General features: G+C 39.0%; 1 protein-coding gene across 5 annotated transcripts in view; it reads left to right on the top strand.

Annotated features, from left to right (window-relative positions):
* Window positions 1-24,509, top strand: part of mctp1a (multiple C2 domains, transmembrane 1a) — a 126,821-nt gene that overhangs the window by 31,499 nt on the left and 70,813 nt on the right. For all 5 annotated transcript variants that reach the window (XM_040019118.1, XM_040019116.1, XM_040019117.1 and 2 more), the window contains exon 2: window positions 12,494-12,614. In XM_040019118.1, coding sequence (XP_039875052.1) covers window positions 12,494-12,614 — 121 coding nt within the window. The remainder of the gene's footprint in view (window positions 1-12,493; window positions 12,615-24,509) is intronic.

Genomic DNA, 24,509 nt, shown 5'->3' with positions numbered 1-24,509 from the left:
AGTTGCATACAGAGGACACTGAGGATGACATTAAGAGTGATTATGACAAGAAGCATATGATGACTCATAAGGGTACTTCTCCTTGATGGTGATTTTGTCAACAGGATCTAACGGGAAAGAAGAGATGTTATCACTTTTTGATGTAAGATATTTATTGATAATTAACAAGGCTTTGAGCAGAGCCACTACTTTCCACTACTCCTGTTTTCTCCAGTTACTCAGTGCTGTAGCACTATCACTGAAGTTTAGGGCCACTGCGAGCATCAGCATAACTTTGTGCTGAACATTGGGGGGGGAGGATCTAGACAGAGATCAGATTTATTTAGACCTCTGTCTAAATAAATCTGGGTAAATTCCCAGATGATTGAACATGCAACTGTTTTGCTGGTAATAATTGAAATGAGTAAAGAAAATCAACAGCCTATTTATGCAAGATAATTCATAATTCTATTGGAGGGGGGGGGGGGGGGGTCATAACCCCCCTGGAAAGTACGCCCCTGACTGTGAGTGTAATTTAAATTTATGTAGACAAGCAGATTGGATCAGTTGTTAAAGACAAGGAACAAGAATGGAATGGGATTTGCTCGAGTATTTCTTGCATTGTCAAACATCTATGATATTTTTTGTTTAAGTTTTTTAAAATATTATTTGCATGTAGCTAATTTATTAACCTTATAATTTCATCCAAAAGAAAGAAAGACTGAGTGAAACAAGTAATATTTACTGTTCCAATTTTGGCAGGTACTAAAATTATGAATAATTAACCCTGTGTAGATTGAGAGACAGCAGGAAGTTTTAAGTAAGAGGCTAATTAAATTTCACACCCTTTTTTTTCCAATCCACTTGCTCTAATTAACCAGACACTGTAAAACAATGTTACGTCAAGGTGTCATGAAAGTCCCTTTAACTTGCTTTATTTCCAATGGCCAGCAGAGGGAGATTCCTCTTGATGCAAAACGAGGTCCAGTTGCTAAGAGGATGCTATCTCTTACTTGACCTATGACCTCAGTATATATTTTGTTAAAGAGTTTATGCTGTCAGTCACAAGCTTCAATACAGCTGCTTGATAAATATGTAAATATTTAACAATTATTTAAAATCAGTATTAGAGCAGTCTGTGCCTTAGTGTGTGGCTACTTTGTGATTGACAGGAAAGTCAAAGTGCCAGACTTGAGGCTTTTGTCACCTTGAACTCTCAGTAGAGCCCAAACAATTATTATTATTATTTTTTAAAGAGATCATCTTCTGAGAATTTGATGAGCAGCTATACTATGTCTGTTGTTGTTTAATTTAGATTTTTCACTACAGGACACTTTTTAATAAGACCCATATGCAGGCATATTGTTCTTCATGATCACTGAAGACATTGCATTTCTCTTTAGTTTTGTGTTGTTTACTTAAAAAATATATTTTCATTAGAACGTGCTAAGTCCTCCAAGGCAACTGCTTTCTTTTTCTCATCATCCATTATACTCTGAACAATAGCTTGGAGCTTGCTTTTGCTAATATGTGTTTCTTGTAATGGCATCCATTGAATTTTAAAAGATTAATGCTTGCTGACAATTCCAGAAGGGCCATTACTTAATGAACGCCTCTTGGGTGTTCATTCATCTAGTTCCTTCATATCATAGCGTATAAAGAGTTATTGATTTCAGTCGTGGATCGAAGCATATTGATGACCGTAAGAGAATAATTCTCTGAAGTCAATCATCTGAACAACTGCTGAACTTAACAAGTGAAGAGTTTACTGCCTAGAGAATTTAACAATGGCTGTTTTGATTAAACTGAGCCAATCATTAATTACCAAAGCCTATCAGAGTGAATCTATTTCAAACAAGTGAGGTTAAGGTGTCACTGCTTGCAATGTAACATTTATGTCATGAGGAGTAGGTGTTTAAACAAGCTTTACTTCAAAAACAGCTGCTGGCTTGTAGCTAACTGTAAGATCTGTATAGCGTTAGCTTTAGCCACTTTGCCTTTGTTAGCTTCTACGTTCAGCTGGGTGAGGCTGATTTAGGAATCTGATTAGGTTTGTTGTTACAAATAATCCTCCATGGTTTGCTCTGTGTCTTCACTCATAGTGAGGAGCAACCATGCTAGCAGGATGTTAGCATGTGGCTGTAATTGTCCCGGTGACTATTTGCCTGCTATGCACATGCTATGTGCATGCATGAAATGGACCAGCTCTAACTGTACAAATGGGGGGCCGACTGGTTGGTCACTATTCTGGTCCCCTGCCAGGCAGTCAGTGGATTTCTAGTGTTCATCTATTAATTTGACTGATGCATTTAACTAATACTGACACAGATCAAGCAAACCCATTCTCATTCACCTTTTTATTATGCTCTTAATCATTTGATTGCCTATTTATGTGACTATGGCTCTTCTGCACTGGGTTTTACATGCATAGCTGATAGACAGAATTATCTTTATCCCGGCTATTAAACCATTTTTGAGCCGCACGATAATACAATGGGAGGGGCAGGGGTTCATTTGGGCATATTAAAATCAAGTTCAATTGTAAACAAGTTTGGCATTGCTTCCATATGATATAATGAAGTTTTTTATTAATGCAAAGCGAATATTTTACACACCTGTAAATGTTTAAGCGATCATCAGGATCATCTGCATTATCTCTGTTCAATTAAGAGATTCATTATCCTAGTCAGAGGATAGAGAGTGAAGAAGCTTGCTCTTTGTGCAGTGGAGTTTTGGGCTCTTATTAAGAAAAGAAGCAGCAGAGACCTCATTATCTAGTTGAGTGGCTACTGGGTGTCTACCCACTTCACTGCACTGGCCCTGTGTTCTGTCACATTACATATTACCTGGCTGCACATACTCAGGAGAAGAGCGCCTCGGTAATGCCCCCGAGATAGTGGCATTTAATGGAATATCTTACTGGGCTGAGATAGTTTAATGAAGTACATTTTTCAAGGTTTTGTGACTACCATGGTGTGATGAGCAAGAGAAATATGTGTATATGTAATTTATCTACAATATTTTAATTAAAGTAATAATTAGTTTATTATATTTGAGGTGAAATGTGTTCTCGTGTAACTGATACTGAAATGCAATGTTAGACAGAAAGAATGCAGGATGAAAGAGAGCAGTGGAGAAAATTGTTTATTTTTATTTATTCAGTCACGAATTCTGTGAGCTGCTGACATTTGTAATCTTGACTAAAGCTGACTGAATGGAAATATGCCATATTTTTGCATACCTCCTGTGTACATTCAATAAGTAATGTAAAGCCTTTTATGATGCACAAATTTGTAATCACATTTTAAGGTGTCACAAGGATTGTTTCAACATCCCCTGAGTTTCTTTAACATGTTTCTGGCTGTGAATTATTTTTGTTCATTAATGTTTCTTTATACAAATTGTACCTTTTGTTGTGGGTCAAAATACACAAGAAAAGGGCTGAAATAGTTGAAAGTGATTGTGATGCTTTCACGGTGTATATTGCAAATCATTTCAAATCACATTTGTGTCAGATCTTTCTTGCAGAAAAACAACTTGGCTTTGAAGATATGTACATACAGCTGGAAGCAACCTGTCTTCTTCTACACAATTTCCCTCCCCCATATCGACTATAATTAGATCAAGTACATAAAAGACAGATTTCTAGCAATTCATCAGCCTGCACTGGCAAACCAAGAGCCTTCCTGTCCTTATGTGTACATATTTACAAGTGTACACGTGTGTGTTCACAGATTTATGGGGTAGAAAGTGCAAACCACTGTATTCAGTGTATACAAATTATATATGTGATGGCATCAAAGCTAATTGTCCCTGGGGGAGTTGCTATATTATGTTTTTTGGTGCTGTAATACTTTTTGGGGAAAAGGCATGGCAGATGCAGAGCACAGACCTCAGAAGCAGTTTAAGAGTTTTATTATTGTCTCTGAGATGAATGTGATGTAAAAGAATGGATGTGTCACATCAAGGATGGATGAAAGCAGGTTGTTACTGAGGCAGACTGGTGGCCGTGCAGGTGGGAAGATTCGCAGGTAATGGCAGAGAACGAAGGTGATGGAGAATGAGCTGGCAGGAGAGTGAAGTGGGCGAATGAGATGAGATGGAAGACAGGTTGATATTAAAAGGGGGATGCTGGCTGGTACAAGGGGGATCTGGGCATAGTGAATGCACTGGCTAAAAGGTAGGGTGCAAACAGGGAAGGAAACAAGGAAACTAAAGTGGTCTGAGAGTGTCTGGTTGAGAGTGGATTGTTCGCTTTGGAAAACAAATTGCAAATTGTTCTCAAACATTAAACTAAGGTAGCTTTTTTTCACATGCCTGCATAAGGCTCAGATTCAAGCTCTTAGGTAAACAAATAGTAGACAAGAGTTACAGGCTTCAGTAATATTAGGCATGTTTTTAGAACAATATTTCCAAGTTAGTTACAAGTGTGTGCACAGAAATGTACATATTTCCAATCAAAGAACATGTTACCTTAACTGTATCAGTCTTTCCATGTGGCTTAGCACCATCATTTTGTGGTTAGCAAGAGTTTTTATTCACTCTGGCAACAAATACAGTTAAATCCCACTTATAAAACACTGGACGTCTAGGTGTCATATTGTATCGTTGAGTATGACAGCGGTCTACTCACCACCACCACTGAAATTCTGTGGCTGGAATTCTTCTGTGGTCTTGTCCAGTTAATTGTGTGTATAATTAAGTAATTCTTATTCTTGTTAACTCCTATGGCTCCTGAAACCTGACATTTGGGAATCTTTACTTCGTTTTTGTATGTCACATAAATGCAGGAAACAGGAAAAAGAGTGAATGTTAGAGTGATTATTGTCTGTGCTTTGCTTTGCCTGCCCCAAGAGACCCAGAACACAACCTGCTTCACCAAAATACATGTTTGAGTCTATTTGCATATTTGCTCAATAAATAGGTGACGAGGTTAACAGATGAGGTCCGGCAGGAGTTTCTGTAGGCTGTGATGTCCACAGACAACAATCTGTGGTGAGAGTAGGGAGCAGGTGGAACAGAGTCTGCAGAGGTGGAGGTATGCTGTCAAGGAAAAAACAGAATAAAACTCAGTAGAAGCAAAGCACCATACATGCTTGTGAATGAGAGTGAGATAGGTGGAAAGGTGAAGATGCAAAAAAGTAGACGTAGTGAAGGTGGATAATTTAAAAAACCTGGGGTCAACCTAACAACAGACAGAGCACTATAAAAGTAAAGAAGAGACTGCAGGCAGGGAGGAGAGGATGGAGGCGAGTGTCAGAGGTGATTTGTGACAGAAGGATAGCAGGAGGAATGAAAGGGAAGCTTTACAAGCCTTTAGCGAGACGGTGGCTTTGACAGAAAGAAAGAAAGAAAGACAGAAAGATGGGAGGCAGAGCTGGAGGTGGTAGAGTTGAAGATGTTAAGAGTTTTGTTGGGAGTGACCAGGAGGGACAAGATTAGAAATGAATACATCAGAGGGACAGCTCAGGTTGAACAGTTTGGGGACGAAGTTAGAGAAGCAAGGCTGAAATGGTTTGGACATGTGCAGAGGAGGGATAGTGGATATACCGGAGAAATGGAGTGAGATGAGGGTAGATGATCCGGTGTTGTGACTCCTAAAGGAAAAATCAGAAAAAGAAGTACTTCTGTAGCACAGTAGCCATTCTGACTTCTCCTTGCTTACATTTTAAATAAGCCTCTATACATAAGGACACAAACAAAATTAATTTATTGCTCTTTTTACTATCTTTTGTGAGGTGCATAATGAGAAAAACATAAAAATAAATAAATGCCCCACAACAGCTTAAGTTAAGTTTTGAGATGGATGGTTGGATGATCATTTCTCTGTTGTCAAAAAGAAGTGAGTGTGCAGACAGGACTTGGTGAAATAAAAAGGATAGACAAATGGAAATATTTCAATGGACAGAAAGAAGTGGCACCTCTGCTAAGAGAAGAAGAACTGCCATAAACTTTCTTGTTAATGGCCAAAGCAAGATTAGGTTATTCTTATGCAGGAGTGGCTGCAGAGCCTGGAAATTACCTGTCATCACAGTGAGAAATGAGCACATGGCTCCACACACTGCCCACGGCTAAACACAGGCTTCCTCCTCCATAAAGACACCACTGTCATGACATACAACCCAGGATAAAAAAAATATGACTCTGGTTGATATCCCACATGGGGAGTTTTCTAAGCAGCTGTGTTGCTTTACCAGTCTGCCCTTTAAATGCGAAGCGAGAACTCTTATAAATCTTTCCCGATGGGACATGTTTCTCTTATTTCACACGGCAGTCGAGATTAAATTGCAGGGCACAGCTTCAAGATTCAAACAACAGCACAGCGACGTCATATATAAAACAGTGTTCGGTGAAATGTCACTCTCTACCATCAGTGTCAGTAAACAGCAACTACTTTAAGTCACGGCTGGGGTGCTAATGAAAGGGAACAAGAGGAGCAAAGTTCACTTGATACTTTCTGATTACTGGCATACATAGCAGGTGCGTAGTACTTAATGTGTCGGGTATTATTAAAATTTGGTGGGAAGGAGTTATTATAGCAACAACTCCTACACATCCCACCTGTTGGGCTAGCCTTTCCCATGGGAAATTACCGTGACTCTCCTACCGTGTCACTCGTGACTAAGATACATGAGCTTCTAGCAGCAGAGGGACTGATAATAATGACACATAATTATCATAGTTTTGTCATACATGTTTAAACCTATGGCATGCGAGTTGGCTTATTGAAGCTGGCAGTTTCATTCAGAGCCTGGGAAGTATCTGGGGGGATTTTATGAGACCAGGTTTTCCTTATGCAGAAATATAACATAATATAAATATATACACATTTACTAGAAGAATGCTTGACACCGAGGAGGACATGGATGAGCACTTTCTTTGTAAAAAAGAAGATTCCAGACAGGAGATGGTCATATGACCCTTTCAGGCCTGCGCTAAATAGTTTGAGCTCACCAGATAGAAGGGTACGCTCCAAAATATCGGAGTGCATGTGTCAGGGAAGGTTATGAGTCACTGTAAACAACCAGTTGACTTCTTCTATTAATGGTTGCCACGTTGCCATCTGAGCTTTTAGCTTATTTTCTTTTTATAAGTCTGAGACTAAAAACAGAGATTCTGGAGCAACATGTTGACCTAAAAAAAAAAAGAGTTTCCGCTTTAGAACAAATTCTAAAGATAAAAATTTGTGTTCATTTCCAATTATCTGTTCAAAAGTGTCATTGATTTTAAGCTGCTTACTTTAAGTTCTGTTATATAGACTTTGCACTCCTGAGCCTTTTACTCTGATCATGCTGCTGCCTTATATATGTGGACCAGTGGGAGTTTTGATGCACTGTAACTTAAAGTGGGGAAGAGTCAATAGAAAGTGAGGGCGTTTGACTAAGTGGTTTGTGTGGCATTATAGCATGTCTCAGAGCTCAGCTGAAGCTCTGTGCTATTCTCTAGGACTGTAAACAGCACATACACACTATTTGCACTGTGTGTATCTGGTGGTTGCTGGTGTACAGTAAACTCCAGCTGTCTAAATCTAGGTGTCTCTGGTGCATTCTGTATCATCAGCTCTCCTCTATTTTGTATCTGTGAAGAAACTGGGAACAGAAATACATGTACAGTACATGGCATCAATATTTGTAAAACTTTAGTTGTGTTACCTACATTGTTTTTGATTCTGGAACGTACTTATCCATGCCATCCATGCACACACACAAACAAAGACACACACAAGATTAATTCATGTACAGTATAGAAGCTACTTTCGGCTGCTCCCTGTTTACAGCATGTAACTGGCAGTTTTACGTCTGATGCCCTTCATGATGAAACCTAAACCTACTGTCTTTTGCTCTGAAATGAAAGGGCTGGTCCTCTGCAGCTAGAGAGAGACAGGAAAATAGGCCATCGTAGGTATTCTTTGGTTCTCTCTCAGCTTCAAGGAGTCATTAAACATGGAGAAGCTGGAGTGCGATGGATCTTGGCGGTCTTTCCTTTTTCTTCTCTCCGCTCCTCATGGCTGTTTCAGTCTTTGTGAATATACATTGTTTCTCAACCGAAATGCTTGTTTAGAGGGAAGGGCCCGAGTTCTGCTGGATTCAGGGGACAGAACAGAAAATAGATTCTCTCTGCTGAGTCTGTCCCAGTGGATGGAGCGTGATCACTAAACAAAACAGTTGCTTCCAAACTCAAAATCTGGCTTTGTGAGCCATACCTCCTCTTAATGTTTTCATTTAAAACTACAGAGTGTCACGTTTAGTGGAAAATCCAGTCCTCAAACAAAGACTTCTGAACAACCTTAATTAGAGCATAAACTGAAAAGCTAGTGCGCCACATGGGGGAAATATTTAGGAGGGAAATAGTAAAATGCAATAAGGCGCTGAGAAAAACTGAAAGCTTAAATACACACATGAGGTAATTAGGGAGAGAGGACACAGCTGGAGGTCAAAGCTCCAGGATTATGACACAGAGTCAAAAGAATAAAGTCCTGTCACAATTATTAGCTCATTAGTTCATCATTACTTGTAATATTCTACAATATGCTGCAGTGATGTGCTTTTCTCTGTCAGAATTACTTTCCTACATCATTAGATTTTTGTCTGAGATCCCTGACAGTATTGTTATAGCTGCAAAGTTAAAAGAAGCTGCACAGGATAAGTGGTGTAAATAGCATGCTAGCAGCATATCAGTAGCAGCAGTGACTGAAGTGCTCACTGTGTATACTCTAGTGATTACGGGAAAACCCATTCAAAAGGTTGAAAATCGAGCACAGTTTGATGTGCAAGTTAAACCAAGGTAAAACCAATGTGGCGTGTTCATTTAAAATCCATTTAAAACCGCTACTTGTGTTTTTCAATAACCGAATTGTATTTTAAATGTTGCCAAAATGTGCTGCACACACCAGGCAGAGAGAGATGGTCTGTGGGGGCAGCATCCCTGATTTCACAAATCCTGTTATTTGCAGAAGACTGTAATTGTGCATAAACCAGAAGTGTAAAAATGTTCTTTTGGTTAGATTTAAGTTTTAATCTGACTCCCAAGTTGGTATGCATCCAATGCAGAAACAAAATTGTTTGCAGCAGTAGTATTAATGTTCTGTCAGATAGAAAAGTCACTACATAATATCTTAGCAGTACTTCAAAGCATGGCTTAGCTCTGGTCGACACTGTGTTAAGATTTTGTTCAAACATCATCATGTCTCCTACTATTTTACAAAAGACAGCAGATCTTGTAATCCTAGTTTACTTTCTTCATTTATTACTTAAGAGGTATTTTTAGTTTTAAACTATTTTCGAAACAGCTAATGGTGAGCTTGTACATGCAACAAAAAGTGATCGTCATTATGTATCTGTTTGTTTTCGTCTTTTTTAATGAGCATTGTAACTTGGCAGCACCTTTGTGTGTTGGTTTGGTCTGGTTGTTTTGTTCTAACAGAGACTTGACTGTTACTCCATATACTGTACTGTTGCTCACTCAAGCAGGCAGTGCTATCAGCAAATCATTTAAACCCTGTGTTCTGCAGTTGTGTGTGTAAGTGTGTGTGTTTGTATGATTTCATATACAAAGAAGAAAACAACATGTGAAGTGGCATTTTCTCTGGGCACAGCATGACCGAGGATTTCCACTGTTTTCTTAATCGTTGTGTGTTGACTCTGTGTGCCTCTGTGTGTCTCTTTGTCACTGTTTGTTAGTCACGTTTAAAGATAAAGGGCTTAATGTTACGTTGTTCGACCCCCACATCTTTTGTGCAATCCTGTTGGCTATATCCATGCACACATGCGGTTCAATTTCAGTGACTTACATGAACCGTTGACCCCAGTGCAGCTTAAACTCCTGTCAGTCTGTATTCACTGAGCTGGTACAACTGTTACAAAACAAACTATTTATTTTGTTCGACTTATTTAAGGTTCCTGTTTTCTCCAAAGCACTGTCTGTATTTCTCTTTTCCTCAGTTTTTTATTTTATTATATTTCATTTTTTGCTTTTTTGACAGAAGATTTTATCTCAAAGTGTTACACAGGACCCAGTGTCTCTGTCAGTTACTGTGGCTTTGACTTCTTTATGAAGACTGTGCCATATTTGAGTAATTATTGGTGAATTATTGCTGTAAATGTTAAACTGGTAATAATATTTGCCATTGATGCATGTGTTCAGTTATTGTTTGGAACACAAAGATCTATTTGTATTTTTGGAATATGTTGATACTTCTTAAAGTGGAAAGAAAATACTAGAAAATATAAGTAACTATGACAGAAGCTGCCAGAGAGAGGATAGAAATTCAGGAAACAAAGTTTCAGGATGCAAAAAAAAAAAGAACTTCTAAAAATAAAACACCCTGCACAAAGCTGGCAGGAGAATACAGTAAGTCATGGTGGGAGAAATGGAGCTAACTCAACTGAAACAAACAAGAGAAAGCAGGACAAACAAAAGGAGGTCGACCCCACAAAGATGGGAAAGACCTGACTATATAATGTGTGTGTGTGTGTGTATATATATATATATGTGTATATATATGTATGTATATATGTATATATATATATGTATATATGTATATATATATATCACACTGTTGATGCAGATTTGTCAGCTGCACATAAATATTGCACACCCATCCACAACACATCCCAAAAGTGCAGTATTGGATTGAGATCTGATGACTGGAGAGGCTGTTTGAGTACAGAGAATATGTTGTCATGTCCAGGAAACTAGCTTGAGATGATCTGAGCTGCTGGAAGCAGCCACCATAAGATGCGTACATAAAGAAACGTATATGGTCAGCAACAATATTTAGGAAGGATGTAGAGATTAAACAATGCTCAGCTTGTTCCAAGGGGACCAAAGTGTGCCAAGAAATTATCCCCCCACATCACTGCACCATCAGCAGCAGCCTGAACCACTGATGCAAGACAGGATGGATCCATGCTTTCATGTTGTTTACTCCAAAAACTGGCTTGGTGAATGTAGAAGCAGAAATCAAAATTCATCAGACAAGTATTTCCAGTATTTTATTTTCCAATTTTGTTGATCTGGTGTGAGTTGTAGTCTCAGCTTCCTGTTCTTAGCTGACAGGAGTAGCACCTATGCTGTAGCCTGCTTCAGAGTTTGATGTGTCGGGGGTTCAGAGATGCTATTCTGCAAGCGTTGGTTGATTGAGTTATTGTTGCTTTCCAATCAGCACAAAGCTGGCCATTGTCCTCTGACCTCTGCCATAAACAAAGCATTGTCATCCAGTGAAATGCCGCTCACTGGGTATTTTCTCTTTTTTTGGACCATTCTCTGTGAACCGTAGACACGGTTGTGCGGGTAAAACTGAGTGGATCAGCAGTTTCTGAAATGCATAGACCAACCTGTCTGTCATCAGCAACCATGTCATGTTCAAAATCACTTAAAATGACCTTTACAGTATTCCACCTCCTGATGCTCAGTTTGAACCTCAGCATGTGATCTTTACCATGTCTACATTTGATTGCCTAATTGGATTAGTTCACAAGCAGCTAAAGAGGTGCACTGGTAATGAAGTTACCAGTGAGTGTATAGTGCTGTAATATAGTCAGATTATTGTGTAAATATAAGTGAGGAAAATTGGTGTTGTTGAAATAAAAGTTGATAAGAATATAATTGGTTAGGGAAGGAGAGCTTGTATGTGACATTGTTGATACAGAACAAGCTCAAGAGTGTATTTTCTCCTTTTTTTCCCATTTGCATGTCTCATTCTCCCAGTGGCCCACTAGCATTTTTCTGTCTTTATTTTTAGCTTCATCTCAGAGTATGATAGCTGGTGCGATGTGACAGAAGTCCCCCCCCACACACACACACGATACATCAGGGTAGTAGAATAATATGTACCAAATACTGATAAACAAAGGCAAGTGTCATGGATTTCAGCGTAGCCTGGTGCAACATGTGGCCTGCAAATGGGCTTTATGGCCAATCACGTTTACAGCCAGTGGGGATTTCCTGTCACAGTGGAGAGCTGCACTGACGTGTAAAGCCACAGAGATTACCCTTTCCAGCAGCAGGATTTTTGAAGGCTGCAGACGAGGGTACATGCTTTCTATGCTCACACTACACGTGACGTACTGTATATTATGTAATTATTTTCTAAAGCATGAGCATTTCTTATTTTTATCTTTTCAGTGTATATTGATGTTGTAGAAAACAAATGTCATTTCTAAAAGACCCCAAAAAGCCCAAACCTTTGTTTTTGTAACATAGTGTTATTCTTCAGAGATCTATTCAGAAATCTCTTTATTTGTTATTTATTGAGAAACATTTTTGCAGCTATTTCTTGGGTCCAATCTTATATGTGTAAGCAGATTGTGATGTTGACTAGAATTAAGCTGGACTAAAAATACCTTGCGATTATTTCTGTTTTTGTTTCTTCTGGCTTTTTTTATTCCTAATTGCAATGGGTGTCTTATTTATTTTGTCACTTCTTATTTTCTCTGTCTTGTGTGTGTGTGTCTGAAGCATATTACTGAAGCAAGCTAACCAAACTAACCTGGGCACTGTCTTATCTTCACAGGGCATCAATATTGTGGGGCCCAGTAATGTAGAGCCCCCGCCTCAGCCCCCTCCTCCAGCCATGTACCAGCTGGATATTGTCCTAAAGAAAGGGAAAAACCTGGCCATCCGAGATCGAACAGGTAGGAGAAATTCCTCGAGAATATTCAGGTTTATGTAGAGTTACAGTGGGAAATGCTTTATCTGGTTTCTGTTTGCCCCATCAATTAAAAGTTACCCTGTGCAGCAATTAGCACAGGCAGCATCTAGAATGCCTGGTTTGAAATCCTACTGTTTCAGGCTAAAAGAAAATCTGTGACTTTCTGGATTCTTTTATTCAAAACCAAAAATGAATGATGTTACAATTATTGCCGGTGTGTCTAAAAGTATTTAGACTCACATTAGAGTGAACTTAGATACTCCCAGTGGCAGATAAAATGTTAGACAACTAAATAAGATAAGTAGTCCTGGATGATAGTGAAGCAACTGTACTATGTGACTGCTTTTATTAGTCCATGGAGGTGCTTCTACATGAACAATAGTGTCCATATATTTTCTGATAAAGAAACATGTACACCACTTTAAAACTGTTATTTATGTGTTCAGGACTTCAGTAGCTCTATGTTAGAGAGAAACATGCTGAATCAGGCTTTGGCCCAAGAAACAGCCTCAGTGGTATGGTGAGGTTTTAAGTAAATGAATAAATTGTTGGCTTTAGTTCTTTAATAGGAGTAAGAAAAATATGGAAAATCATCTGAATTACTTTGTTTTCTTTAGGCTTATTGGCTATTTTTACACACTCAAATCAACTCTTTTTTTACCTCCCTTTTATTTACTCACTGATCTCCATGTATTCTTTTTTAAATCACACATCACAATCCATTTTCCATATGTGATGTCAGATTGATTTAGTAGAAACGATTTGGCGCATTCCTCATGCATGTGAGCATGAAAACAATTCAGCTCTGGGTTAAACTAGGCCATTGTCACATTTGGAGCCTAGACGAGTGATTCTAATGTGATTCTTCTGGTTTCTTTTGTGTAATAAGATGGAATCGTACCATAGGCGCTTCCCTTGGCTACTGAGCGTGAGCAAGACCTGCAGTGTAAAGACTACACACTGCTGTATTGTAAGCGATGACTATAGAGAATGTAAACTAGAAACCCTAAGTTAGAATTTATTTAGTTTTGCACCAGAGTAAAAGATACTAACTCATCTTAAACGACTCAGATAAACAAATGGTAAATGGCCTGTATTTGTATAGCGCTTTACTAGTCCCTAAGGACCCCAAAGCGCTTTACACAACCAGTCATCCACCCACTGGTGATGGCAAGCTACATTGTAGCCACAGCCACCCTGGGGCGCACTGACAGAGGCGAGGCTGCCGGACACTGGCGCCACCGGGCCCTCTGATCACCACCAGTAGGCAACAGGTGAAGTGTCTTGCCCAAGGACACAACGACCGAGACTGTCGGAGCCGGGGCTGGAACCGGCAACCTTCCGATTACAAGGCAAACTCCCAACTCTTGAGCCACAATCAAACATTTGCCTGCTTCTCTGGAGCTGGAGTATGTGATTTAATGTAAGGTGGATATGCTCAGCTTTAACACATCATAAACTCTCACAGACTCTCACAGTGGATTGCATGGTGAAGGACGCTGAAGTCTCATTAGTGGCTGTAGCAGTCACCATGACAACAGATCAGAATGAGCTGCCTTTGTCTCTCCTATGCATTTTGCCTGACTACCTGTCCACCCAGATAATGAGCACTGAGGTGCTGAGCTCACCTGTCCTGTTTTAGCCCATCAAGACAGCTCATTAGAGACACAGAGAGAGACAGGTAGAGAAAGAAAGAGAGAGAAAGGAATATAACCTAGGAGTGGAATGAATGGAATATTAGCAAAAAACAACAATAAGTGCTGTTTTGTCTCACAGTCTTTAGCCAGGGTGTCTTCCTCCTAATATTTACAGTGGCACATCTTAACTCTTGGCCTGTATTACCGGGATGTTTACTTTTCCCCCCTTTAAACAGCAGGAAATAGGTAAACTGAAGAATACAGAAAATGATTTTCCATTTGCACATCTCTCTAGGTTCCCTTCTCATTCATGTGTCCTGAAGTAGAGCAGGATTATCAAATAAAGGGAGTTTACTGCAAGAAGCAATTTAATTCTGCTACTTATTGATTCACTAAAAGCTCTGGCATGAATTATAAATGTTACAAATAGTCTGCAGTTTGTCAGCAAAAAAACAACAAAAACCAAAAGAAATTTGTTTTAAAAACGTTTAATTGTGCATAGCAGAACTGTAAGTGAAAACAATAAAATGATTTTAATTAGACTACAAGTCTGAAGTATTTTGGAGTGCTAGACTTTGTTAATTTAAGATGCAGACTGTTAACAATGCAGAGCTTCACACGACCATAACAGGAGGATACTGGTAAAAGAAAAGGTGAAATGTTTTGTTTGTCACCTTAGTGCTGATCCATGCATCAAAGTGATGGATGCGCTCAGACAAGGTTGACTTGGAAGACAGAAAAGAGAGTGAGGACAGGAGTTCAGTGCCGTGTCCTCCTTTATCCCCTTTGCGCTTTAAAGAAACCGGCTCGATAGATTTCTAAAGATGTGCTGCCTTAACAAAATTTCCCTCCTTTGAGGAAATGAAAGCAAGGAAAATACAAACAATATACACTGGTTTGAAAAACTGTTTGCCCCCCCCCCTTCTGATTTCCTAGTGTTGCATATTTGTCACACTTACATGTTTCAGATCCTCACACTAGTGTAAATTCTAGACAAAGATAACCAGAGTAAATACAAAATGCGGTTTTTAAATGATGATTTCTATTATTAAGAGAGAAAAGTCATCCAAACCTATTTGGTCCTGTGTATAAAAAAAAAAAGTAACTGCCCCTCTTGTTAAATCGTGAATTAACTGTCACTAAGTTCAGTTTCACTAAACACACTCAGGCCTGATTACCAGCTGACCTGTTAGAACCTGTCTCACAAACTGAAGCTAAAAGATCTCAAAAATCAACACATCATGGCACGATCTAAAGAAACACCTGAGAAACAAAGACACTGACATCTATCAGTCTGGAAAGGGTTACAAAGCAATATCTAAGGCTTTGGGGCTCCAGTGAACCACAGCGAGAGCCATTATACACAAATGGATCAAACTTGGAACAGTGATGAAGCTTCCCAGGAATGACCGGTTGAACAAAATTACTCCAAGAGCACATCGACAACTTATCCAGGAGGTCAAAAAAGAACCCAGAACAACATTAAGCTTCACATGTCTCACTTAAAGTTAGAGTTCATGATTCAACAATAAGAAAGAGACTGGGCAAAAATGGCAGCCATGAATTCCAAGATGAAAACCACTGCTGACAAAAAAGAACATGTGTGCATGTGTGTGTGTGTGTGTGTGTGTGTGTATATGTATATAGTGCAAAGACATACAGGATTAAAAAATAACTTGTCAGGTGTTAAATGAAAAAACATTTCAGTATTTTTTTTTTATAATATCACAGTAAAACTCTCAACATTCTCTCATTTACATGTACAGAGTAAAATTATTTTATAAATTGTCACCAGGGGAGTGCTTTTTGCCTTCAGCTTTAAAAGTCCGATAGCATGTGTGGGCAAGCAGCGTGGACACACAGGTTGTGAAGTTGATAACTCGAGAATGAGAAGAAGTAGGAGTTTGAAATTGATACCGTAGGTGTATCTAGTAAAAATCTTGGCCAAGTTTGAATCTGGTGACCTTGACTTCAAGATCAGAGGTGAGAGGTGAATGCAGTAACTCGAGAACAAGGCAATGTAGGATTTTGAATCTGCTAGGATGCTCAGAGGCAACACTGGCAGCTGCCAGTATGGTTTTTTTGTGCTTTTATAAACCAATATACATGTGTATTAATGAAGAAGAAACAGAGCAGTCTGTTATGAAAGCTGAAGCTTCTACAATTTTACATCTGCCTATTATGCTTAGTTTAATGGGTGAAAATAACCTGACCATTATCATATTTCTGAAAAAAAATCTAGTTCTTAGAGTCCTAGCCTCATCTTAGCTGTCATATATGATAGCTCAGTGATGAGGTCAGTTGAAAACTGTCTGCCTCTAATTCCCTGTGTTTGACCCAAAGGTGAAGCCCATCAGAATCTAAAACATAACAGATATAACATACTGCATTTCACTGTTTTAGATGTTATGCTTACTCACAAGGCAAATCTGAACCTTGACATGAGAAAATCTGGTCATAGAAGAGGCGACTGAAGTGCTATAGGACGATAAAGATGTAGTTGTCGCAGTTAAACATGTTTGGTTGAGTAGTTTTTGTGCAAACTCTGGTTAAGCTGTGCTTGATTTCTCTAGCTTTTCAAAGACACCATATAGTTGTCATTTCAGCATCTGCATATCTGAGTAGTAGTGGTTACTCCTGCACGTTTCTCCTGTGCTGCACTTCCTCTTGACCTATCTTTCTCTTGCTTTTCAAGTACTGAAGGATAATTATGTGGTGCACATATTTAGCTGTATTGCACTGAAGTTATTTAGTATAGTTTCATTTGGATGCTGAAAATTAAGTGTTGCAATTAGAAAACCTTCCTTTTGAAAAGCGTTTCCTATCATCAGCATTCAGCTCTCAGAAATAACTGTGCAGTTTCACATTTGTATTGTAAATGCAGACAGTCTCTGTCTGTTATAAACACATTCATGTTTGAGATGCCGGTCGGTAGATCTCCCACATAACATTGCAGTTTTTGGCTCTGAATATTTCAGCTGATGGCCACAAAAGCACAGGGGACTTTCAACCTTTATTGCCAGTTTTATGTCTATCAGTCATCCCTGATTTTAACTTGTGCACAGCCACAAAATGCCACATTTACTATTGTGGAATCAATATAGCTATATAAGTACAGGAATTGTGATTGTTGTTTTGAATGGTTGTTGTTTATAGCCAGTAACTCAAACAGAAAAACAGACTGAGTAAATCTAGGTGTATAATAGAAATACTGTAGCCTAACTGTGCTTCTCCATACAGGCCATTTACACTTATAGACACAATGTACATAAAGGCAGTATTCCAACAACTGATGTTAAGCTCAAAGTTTTATAATTCTGCAAAATAAATATATAGTATAAATTAGGAACTTATGAAGTTAGAGACTAGACAATATCTGGAATTTCAGAAATTGCGTGATTCCTCATCCTTACAGACACTTACCAATAGCCACTCTAATTTTATCCCAGGGTAAGTAATAGCTAGCTAGACAGTTGTAGCTGCTGCTACTCGGATGTGCTGACTTGCTTTGTGTTCACTGTGAGAACCCGTGTGTGCGTGTCGCTCTGCTAGTGTGTGTGTGTATTAAGTGCTGCTATTAGTGCGAAGGTTTACAGTGATTAGTTCTCAGTTTGCAAAGTACAGTGACTGTGACAGAGCTTGACACCACTGCCGACATGCTGTGTTTTGCTTTATTTTAAGTCCTCTTTATTACTTTCTCATCTCCCTTGTTATTTTCCTACAAGTCGTACACACTCTCTATTAGGGCTGCCACAAACGATTATTTTGATAGTCGACTAGTCAGCGATTATTTTTGTGATTAGTCGACTAATTAGATCATGCATCCATTGAACATAAAACGTACAGCTTATTGCACCAGCACGCATCTGCTCTTATATAACTATCATTAGCTTACAGCTTGAAGTGTTTAGGGTATGTGCTAACTAAAAATAAAGACAAGATGATAGTTTGTTAAATTTTAATGAAATCTGCAGGTTGTTTCAGTGAAGTTTAATAAACTCAGCCATCTGCTCCTTGCTATCTAAAATATAACAGGACACCGGAGTATATTCTCCAGCATCTCACACTTCTGATAATCAGCTGTCTGCTTGACGTTTATTCAGCTGTGTAAAAACTATAACTTTAATCTCAGCCAAACCAATTTACTCAGGAACAAATAAAATACTAAAAAAGCCAAACAATAACATTTTTAACTTATCTAAGTGAAGTTATCTAAGTGAAACATGTAACATTATATTACATGTTTAACCTGAGTAGTGAAAGACGGCGGTGGGTTTGAAAACGATTTGCTGGGAGTCCGGTGTTCTCACCGGCTCTAGTGAGCCTTGTACCCCGGCTAACTATCGAGCTAGTGGGTAACAGACGTCTCACATCAGAGCGCTTTTGAAAATATGTGGTGTCTTGATAAACTGAGCAGATATTTGAGGTTTACACAGCTACATTCAGCCTGAAAACACGTTAAACTTTTTTTTGTGACCCAAAAAGAATAATAAGAGTAATATTAAAACTAACTAGCTGCCGCCATTGTTGACTACTGCGCTGGGCCACGCTATGAATTCTGGGACACAGCTTCTTCTTCTTCTTCGGGGTTTAACGGCATGTTGCCATCTTCTGTTTCAGTCTGTTATTACACTCTTAAATCCTACTACTTATTCCTGCATCTTTTTGGGATCTTACAAAGCTTCAAACGATGCGTCGACTATTAAATTAGTCGTCGACGATTTTAATAGTCGACGTAATCGTGACTAGTCGACTAATCGTGGCAGCCCTACTCTCTATTGTCGTTGTCATGCCGTGCTCATTCACCTTGACTGTATCGGTCCGAAGCTCATACTGTTACGCTATCTTGCACTTAATATGCAGCCGTATGTTATGAAACCTAATTTTGGGTACATTTTGAAGTTATTATTTACATCTATGTGTTTCCTTCTAGAAAAATACTTGTCTCTTGTTTAGAAGTATTACTTTCAACACCAGCTCTCTGTTTGTAGAAATGTTTAACATAATCCAGGATTTCTTCCTGCTGATTGATTTATAGATGAGTTTAGCTTAGCTCAGAGGGTTAATAATTTACTATTTCATGCAACTACAGTGTAACTGAATATGCAAATGTTGTTTGTCCTTGTGTTTTTCTACATTTGGGAGGAGAGGAGCACAGGTGCTGCAAATATTTAATGCATCCTGTATCATTGCAAACTTGACTATTAAGTACACTTCTACTGCAGGAACAGACAAACAGCTGAGCACAAGCAGGCCTAAACACTATTACAGGGTGATTAACAGTGTTGTGGCTCTCTCTTTGTAGATAGCTGCAGATGAATTCATCTTGAGGCAGTATGCACTGTGATTGTGGCTTAGGTATTAGTGTGAAGGTTTGCAGTGATTAGTTTTCAGTTTGCAAAGTACAGTGACAGTGACAGAGCTTGACACCACTAGCAACATGCTGTGTTTTGTTTTATTTTAAGTGTCCTTAATTACTTTCTCACCTCCCATGCTATTCTCCTACAAGCCGTGCACGCTCTTCTCTTTGTCTTTCTCTGCTAGTTCAGCTCAGCTGTATGAGTCGGATGCTCATGCTGCTATCTAACCTGACACTTTGGGCTTTAGTATTAGTGAAGCTTAATATTGGGTAAATTTCAGGCCATGGAAGTAAGCTTAAAGCTTACATCAGAAGAGGCGCAGAGCGTGTGATTGTGTGCAGTTGCAATGATGCAGGTTCTCAACCAATATTTCACTATCTCGAGATGAAGTACCTTATGTGGAGTCTCACCCAGTACAGCCTCTTTACCAGATTGCATTCTGCCTAATGGGAATCCCCAGAGCTGCAACCATCAGTCAGTCCTGACATTACACATAGACCAGGATACACACACAGTCATATTTGCAGCCACACACAGCTTCTACAACCTAAACGTGAACCCGTTCTGGGCGTGCAGCTCGAGCATGACTGAGGGCTTTATGGGAAGTTTTACTGCATTTTTCTCTCCTCCTGTCTCAGATCTCATGACACACATCAGTGAGCCTCCTCCAGTGTGGTTCTTAATAACAGAGGTTTTGACAGGTAACCTATTGGCTAACTCCAAATAAATCTTCCCACACTGTATTAGTGAGGTTAATAAAGCTGGGCCTTTCAAGGTTAGAACTTTGTACGGTCTCGTTTTCTGAGATTAATCACACTGAATTGCTAAATGCTACAAATTAGATGTTAGATTGACTTATTTCCAAAGGTAGTCTTTATATAAAGATATTTATTATAGTGTCAAAATTATTGCATTAATATGTATTGTAGTCACATACACTGTGATTTTGGCTTATGTTTACCTAATTTTATTGTATTTAATAATTAAAAAATACTATTAGTGTCATTGACTGAATAACAGAGCAGGTGTTTTATTATGACATAATGCATTATTGATGGACTTCTAATGCTGTCAGCAGGTGTTTTGTCATTTATATTCATTCTGCTTTACTCACTGAAAATGTTAGCGCTAAGGGCCAGGATCTACAAACCTGACATCAGATTGTTGGTAAATTTTTGCTCAGTGTATTTGCATACCTTTATTTTGGGAAAATAGTTGGCAGGTTTATTGTTGTATGTTTTTGGATTTTGTACTACACTAGTGTATAATCTGTAATATAACACATAGTTTGTATTGCCAGTGCATGGACTTTGGACTCCTTGTGGGTATTTGTGCCAAGCGTAGCATGAAGGAGAGGGGGGTTTCCCTAATGTCGGGAGGAGTTCTTGCTTTTAAGCAGTTTGAGCTTCAGCCGTATGAGCTTAAAACAGAAATTGGCCTCTTTTTTTGGCAGCTTGTCCATCGATGTCAAGACAACGACCAAAACTTTTCTTTATGTGATCTCTCATTTATGCCCCCATTTCTTTCACGTGGGCTGATGCGAGCCACTTTACTCTGGTTTCACTCAGTGCTCTCTATGCCGTCTTCAGCTTGTTCATAATGCTGCCATCAGGCTCCTCACAGGCACCCAAAAAACAAGATCATATTACACCTATTTCAGCTTCTCGCCATTGCTTGGTTGTGAGGTTTAGAATTGATTTATATTTGTCTGTAAAGACCTTCATAGTTTGGCTCCTTATATCACTGACCTTTTACACTCCTACACCATTTTTAGGTGCCTCAGCTCAGCTCATTAGATTTTTTTGGCTGTCCCACACTTTAGATTCACACTTAGAGGAAATCATGTGTTCTCCATGCGTGCCCCCAAACTATGGAACAGCATTCCCATCACACTCTAAGGTGCTCCCTCCTTTCTCTTTTATTCACATTCATTGGCTTTTGAGTCTCTCTGATGTGTTCAGTGTGTTTCTGAGTTTTTGTCTGCCACATTTGTATATGTTTAGCACCTATCAGCAAATCCAGCCCTCTCGGGGCTGAATTTGAATTTGAATTTGAACTTTCCTTTCTTTAAAAATCGATTCCCTTGTTTACTTTTGTATCTATTCGGCCTGCTGTGCAGCCGACTCAACTTTTGTGAAGTTAAAAGGAAATAAAAACAAGATTATACTGCTGAACTCGTTAAAGGCCCATTTATTTCCACCTCCACCCTTCAGCCACCCCTCACAGCAAAATTAAAACTCTTCTTATTGAGTGTTATACGTATTTTTAGAGCATACTATTACACTGTCCTATGCTGACATGTGATTAACTGCTCATATATTATCATTTAATAATTCAGACCCGTTTGTCTGCCCTGTACTGACACAGAAAGCTATTGATCATGAATGTATAATGAGCATCTAGTAATTGATGATGAAAATGAGGAAGAAGAATAACGAATTATTCTGCACAGCAGCGTAAATCAATATGACAGACACCATTGTTGTCTTATTACACCTTATTACACCTTTCACCCTGGAGTCAGAAACAAGCACCTTTCATTAGGTCATTAGAGAGCCTTCATTAAGATAGTGTCATGTGGAGCGGACTATACCGGTACTGGAATTGCGTGGTCTGTGCCTTTTGTGGATTGTTTAGGAAGTTAGAAAGAAAGATATGGACATGTCACCTGGTTTATATTGAACTATCAAAGGCAGGTCAAGCGATATATCAGTTTTATATCAGATATATCAGTGTTATAGTAGGCATGACATCACCATCTTTGATTTCCAACATTAGTTTAAAACTGTTCCAGTTTTTGCCCCTGCGTGAATAATAAACTAGAGGCGTGTTTGTCCTTAAATGTGTGGCTGTGTCTAACAGAAACACACATCAGCATGGAAATGAGGTAGTCACAAAAAAGCAAGAAGTGAATATTGTAGTGGGGTTTGAATGACCGCTTCACTGTGAGTGCATGAATGCCACAATCACAAATTTCATTTCCTTTGATGAGTTTTCTCCTAAGACATTAGTGATTGTTAAGGGGTTTGATTGGAGCATTGTTTGGGATACTTGCATCCACTTGAATTTATTTTTAAATGGAAGCATTAGACTTTGATGAACCTTGTCTATATTTTCACTCTGTCCCTGTAATGACTGTGTGGCAGCCTTATTTAACTGGAGCTGGAACTCATAGTTTTTGAAAGTGTCTCAAATTCACAACGAGTACTGCAAAGTCAAATGCAAATGATGAGAAACAAGCTTTTTTCACAAGGTCGGCAGTGTTCCCGTTCATCATTTTGGAAAATTATACGTACAAGTTATTGTCTATAATATTTTCTCATAATACCAGAAACAATGAGCTGAAAAAACAGTGAGATGCTGTACGCTTCATGATTTTTGTCACATTAAGACTGCAGATCCTGTTTGCATTGTCCCAGGAGGAAAAGCTGGGCTTTTCCACATGATAACATGAGAGGCTGCGTCATTTCTGCCGTGCTGCAAATTATTTTTTCATTCGCTGTGAGGAATGGGAATAGGATTTTTGATAATGTGAGTGCATGTCAAAGCTGTGCATTAATACCAAAAGCAAGAAATCAACTTGAAACTATTTTGGGGAGTTTTAGTGAAGACATTTATTCAAGAGAGACAGAAGGGAGTGAAATAGAGAAGAAAAACACGGGAATGTTGCGGGAATGTTGTGCGATCTATGAAGGGGTAATAGACAGAGAGGAAACCGAAGAGGTCATAATGAGAGTGGTTGTCAACATTATACCAAATGTGGAAAATAGCTGCATCAACTGAGCTGCTGTTTTTCGATCACTCTGTCTCCTCAAACCTGTGTGCTGCATCGTCTCCACTGTGTCAAAATAGTAATCCTTCAGATTTCTTTTAATTATATGGGAAATCAACAAAGTTGCAGGGATGAAAATCTGGTTAATGGCGCAGGTGGTGGTGAGTGAAGATTTAGTTGATGTGGCTCTCTGTGGTGTTTCTGGCACACATCACATTTCAGGCCATTTGAGCTCATTGACCTCTCTCAAAACCTTCAGTTTACTTTACAATAGAGCCATACGCTGACAAATTCAACAGCTTTAATGGTGGAAAAAGAAAGGCCCTAAACTCCAACAAGCGTGGCGCTCCTCACCTGCAGTCGGGCTTTGAGCTGTGGGCTCTTCAACTGAAAACTGCTCAGACTGATACTTTGAACAGTGAGAAGCCACTCTTGATTTAATGTGCACTGTGAACATTCACGAGTACACAGTGGTGGAGTACACTTTAGTTTGTTTCAAGTACAGTCATAGATTTGCCCTCTAAACTTACTCTGCAGTTAATACAGCACTCCAGATAGTGAAATAAAGCATTAAAGGCCCATTTAGTAAAGGCTGACATTATTCTCTTAAGGTACGCTCTTGAACTTTAATTGAAGAGTGTGAGTAATACTAATAATGTTTTCTTGTTTTGGAGTGTTTGTTAATCCTTTCTCAAATGACCGTTTAAAGTGAAATTGAAGATTTTGTTGGAGTGGGTGTTTTTATTTATTTATTTATTTATTTATTTATTGGATAGTGGATAGCGTGCTCTTACTGCAGGCCCAGGTGTCCCACATGGCAGTTTGCCTTACTGGCAAAGAGACACAGAGAGCAGCGCTTTTATGGCCAGTGCTCATTAGTTGTTCTGAACAGATAAATGTCTGGTGGATTATGTTCTCAGCTGTCTTTCAAGAAGACAGAGAGCTGCTATCAAAAAGAAGTGTATCATGGGCTTTTAGATGTGTTGATGTTCCACTCCCGGGGCAAATTTACCTGGTCTGTACTCCTCCGAGTCCTCTCTTAAATACATTTATTTCTACTCTCGGATACTGTTACACAGTTTTTGTGGTCGGTTTTAAAAGCATCATAC

Source organism: Simochromis diagramma, unplaced genomic scaffold, assembly GCF_900408965.1.
Source record: "Simochromis diagramma unplaced genomic scaffold, fSimDia1.1 OVJJ01000822.1, whole genome shotgun sequence".
In the NCBI taxonomy this organism is placed as follows: Eukaryota; Metazoa; Chordata; class Actinopteri; order Cichliformes; family Cichlidae; genus Simochromis; species Simochromis diagramma.
Note: the sequence above shows the minus strand (reverse complement) of the source record. Positions and strands in the feature narration are given on the sequence as shown.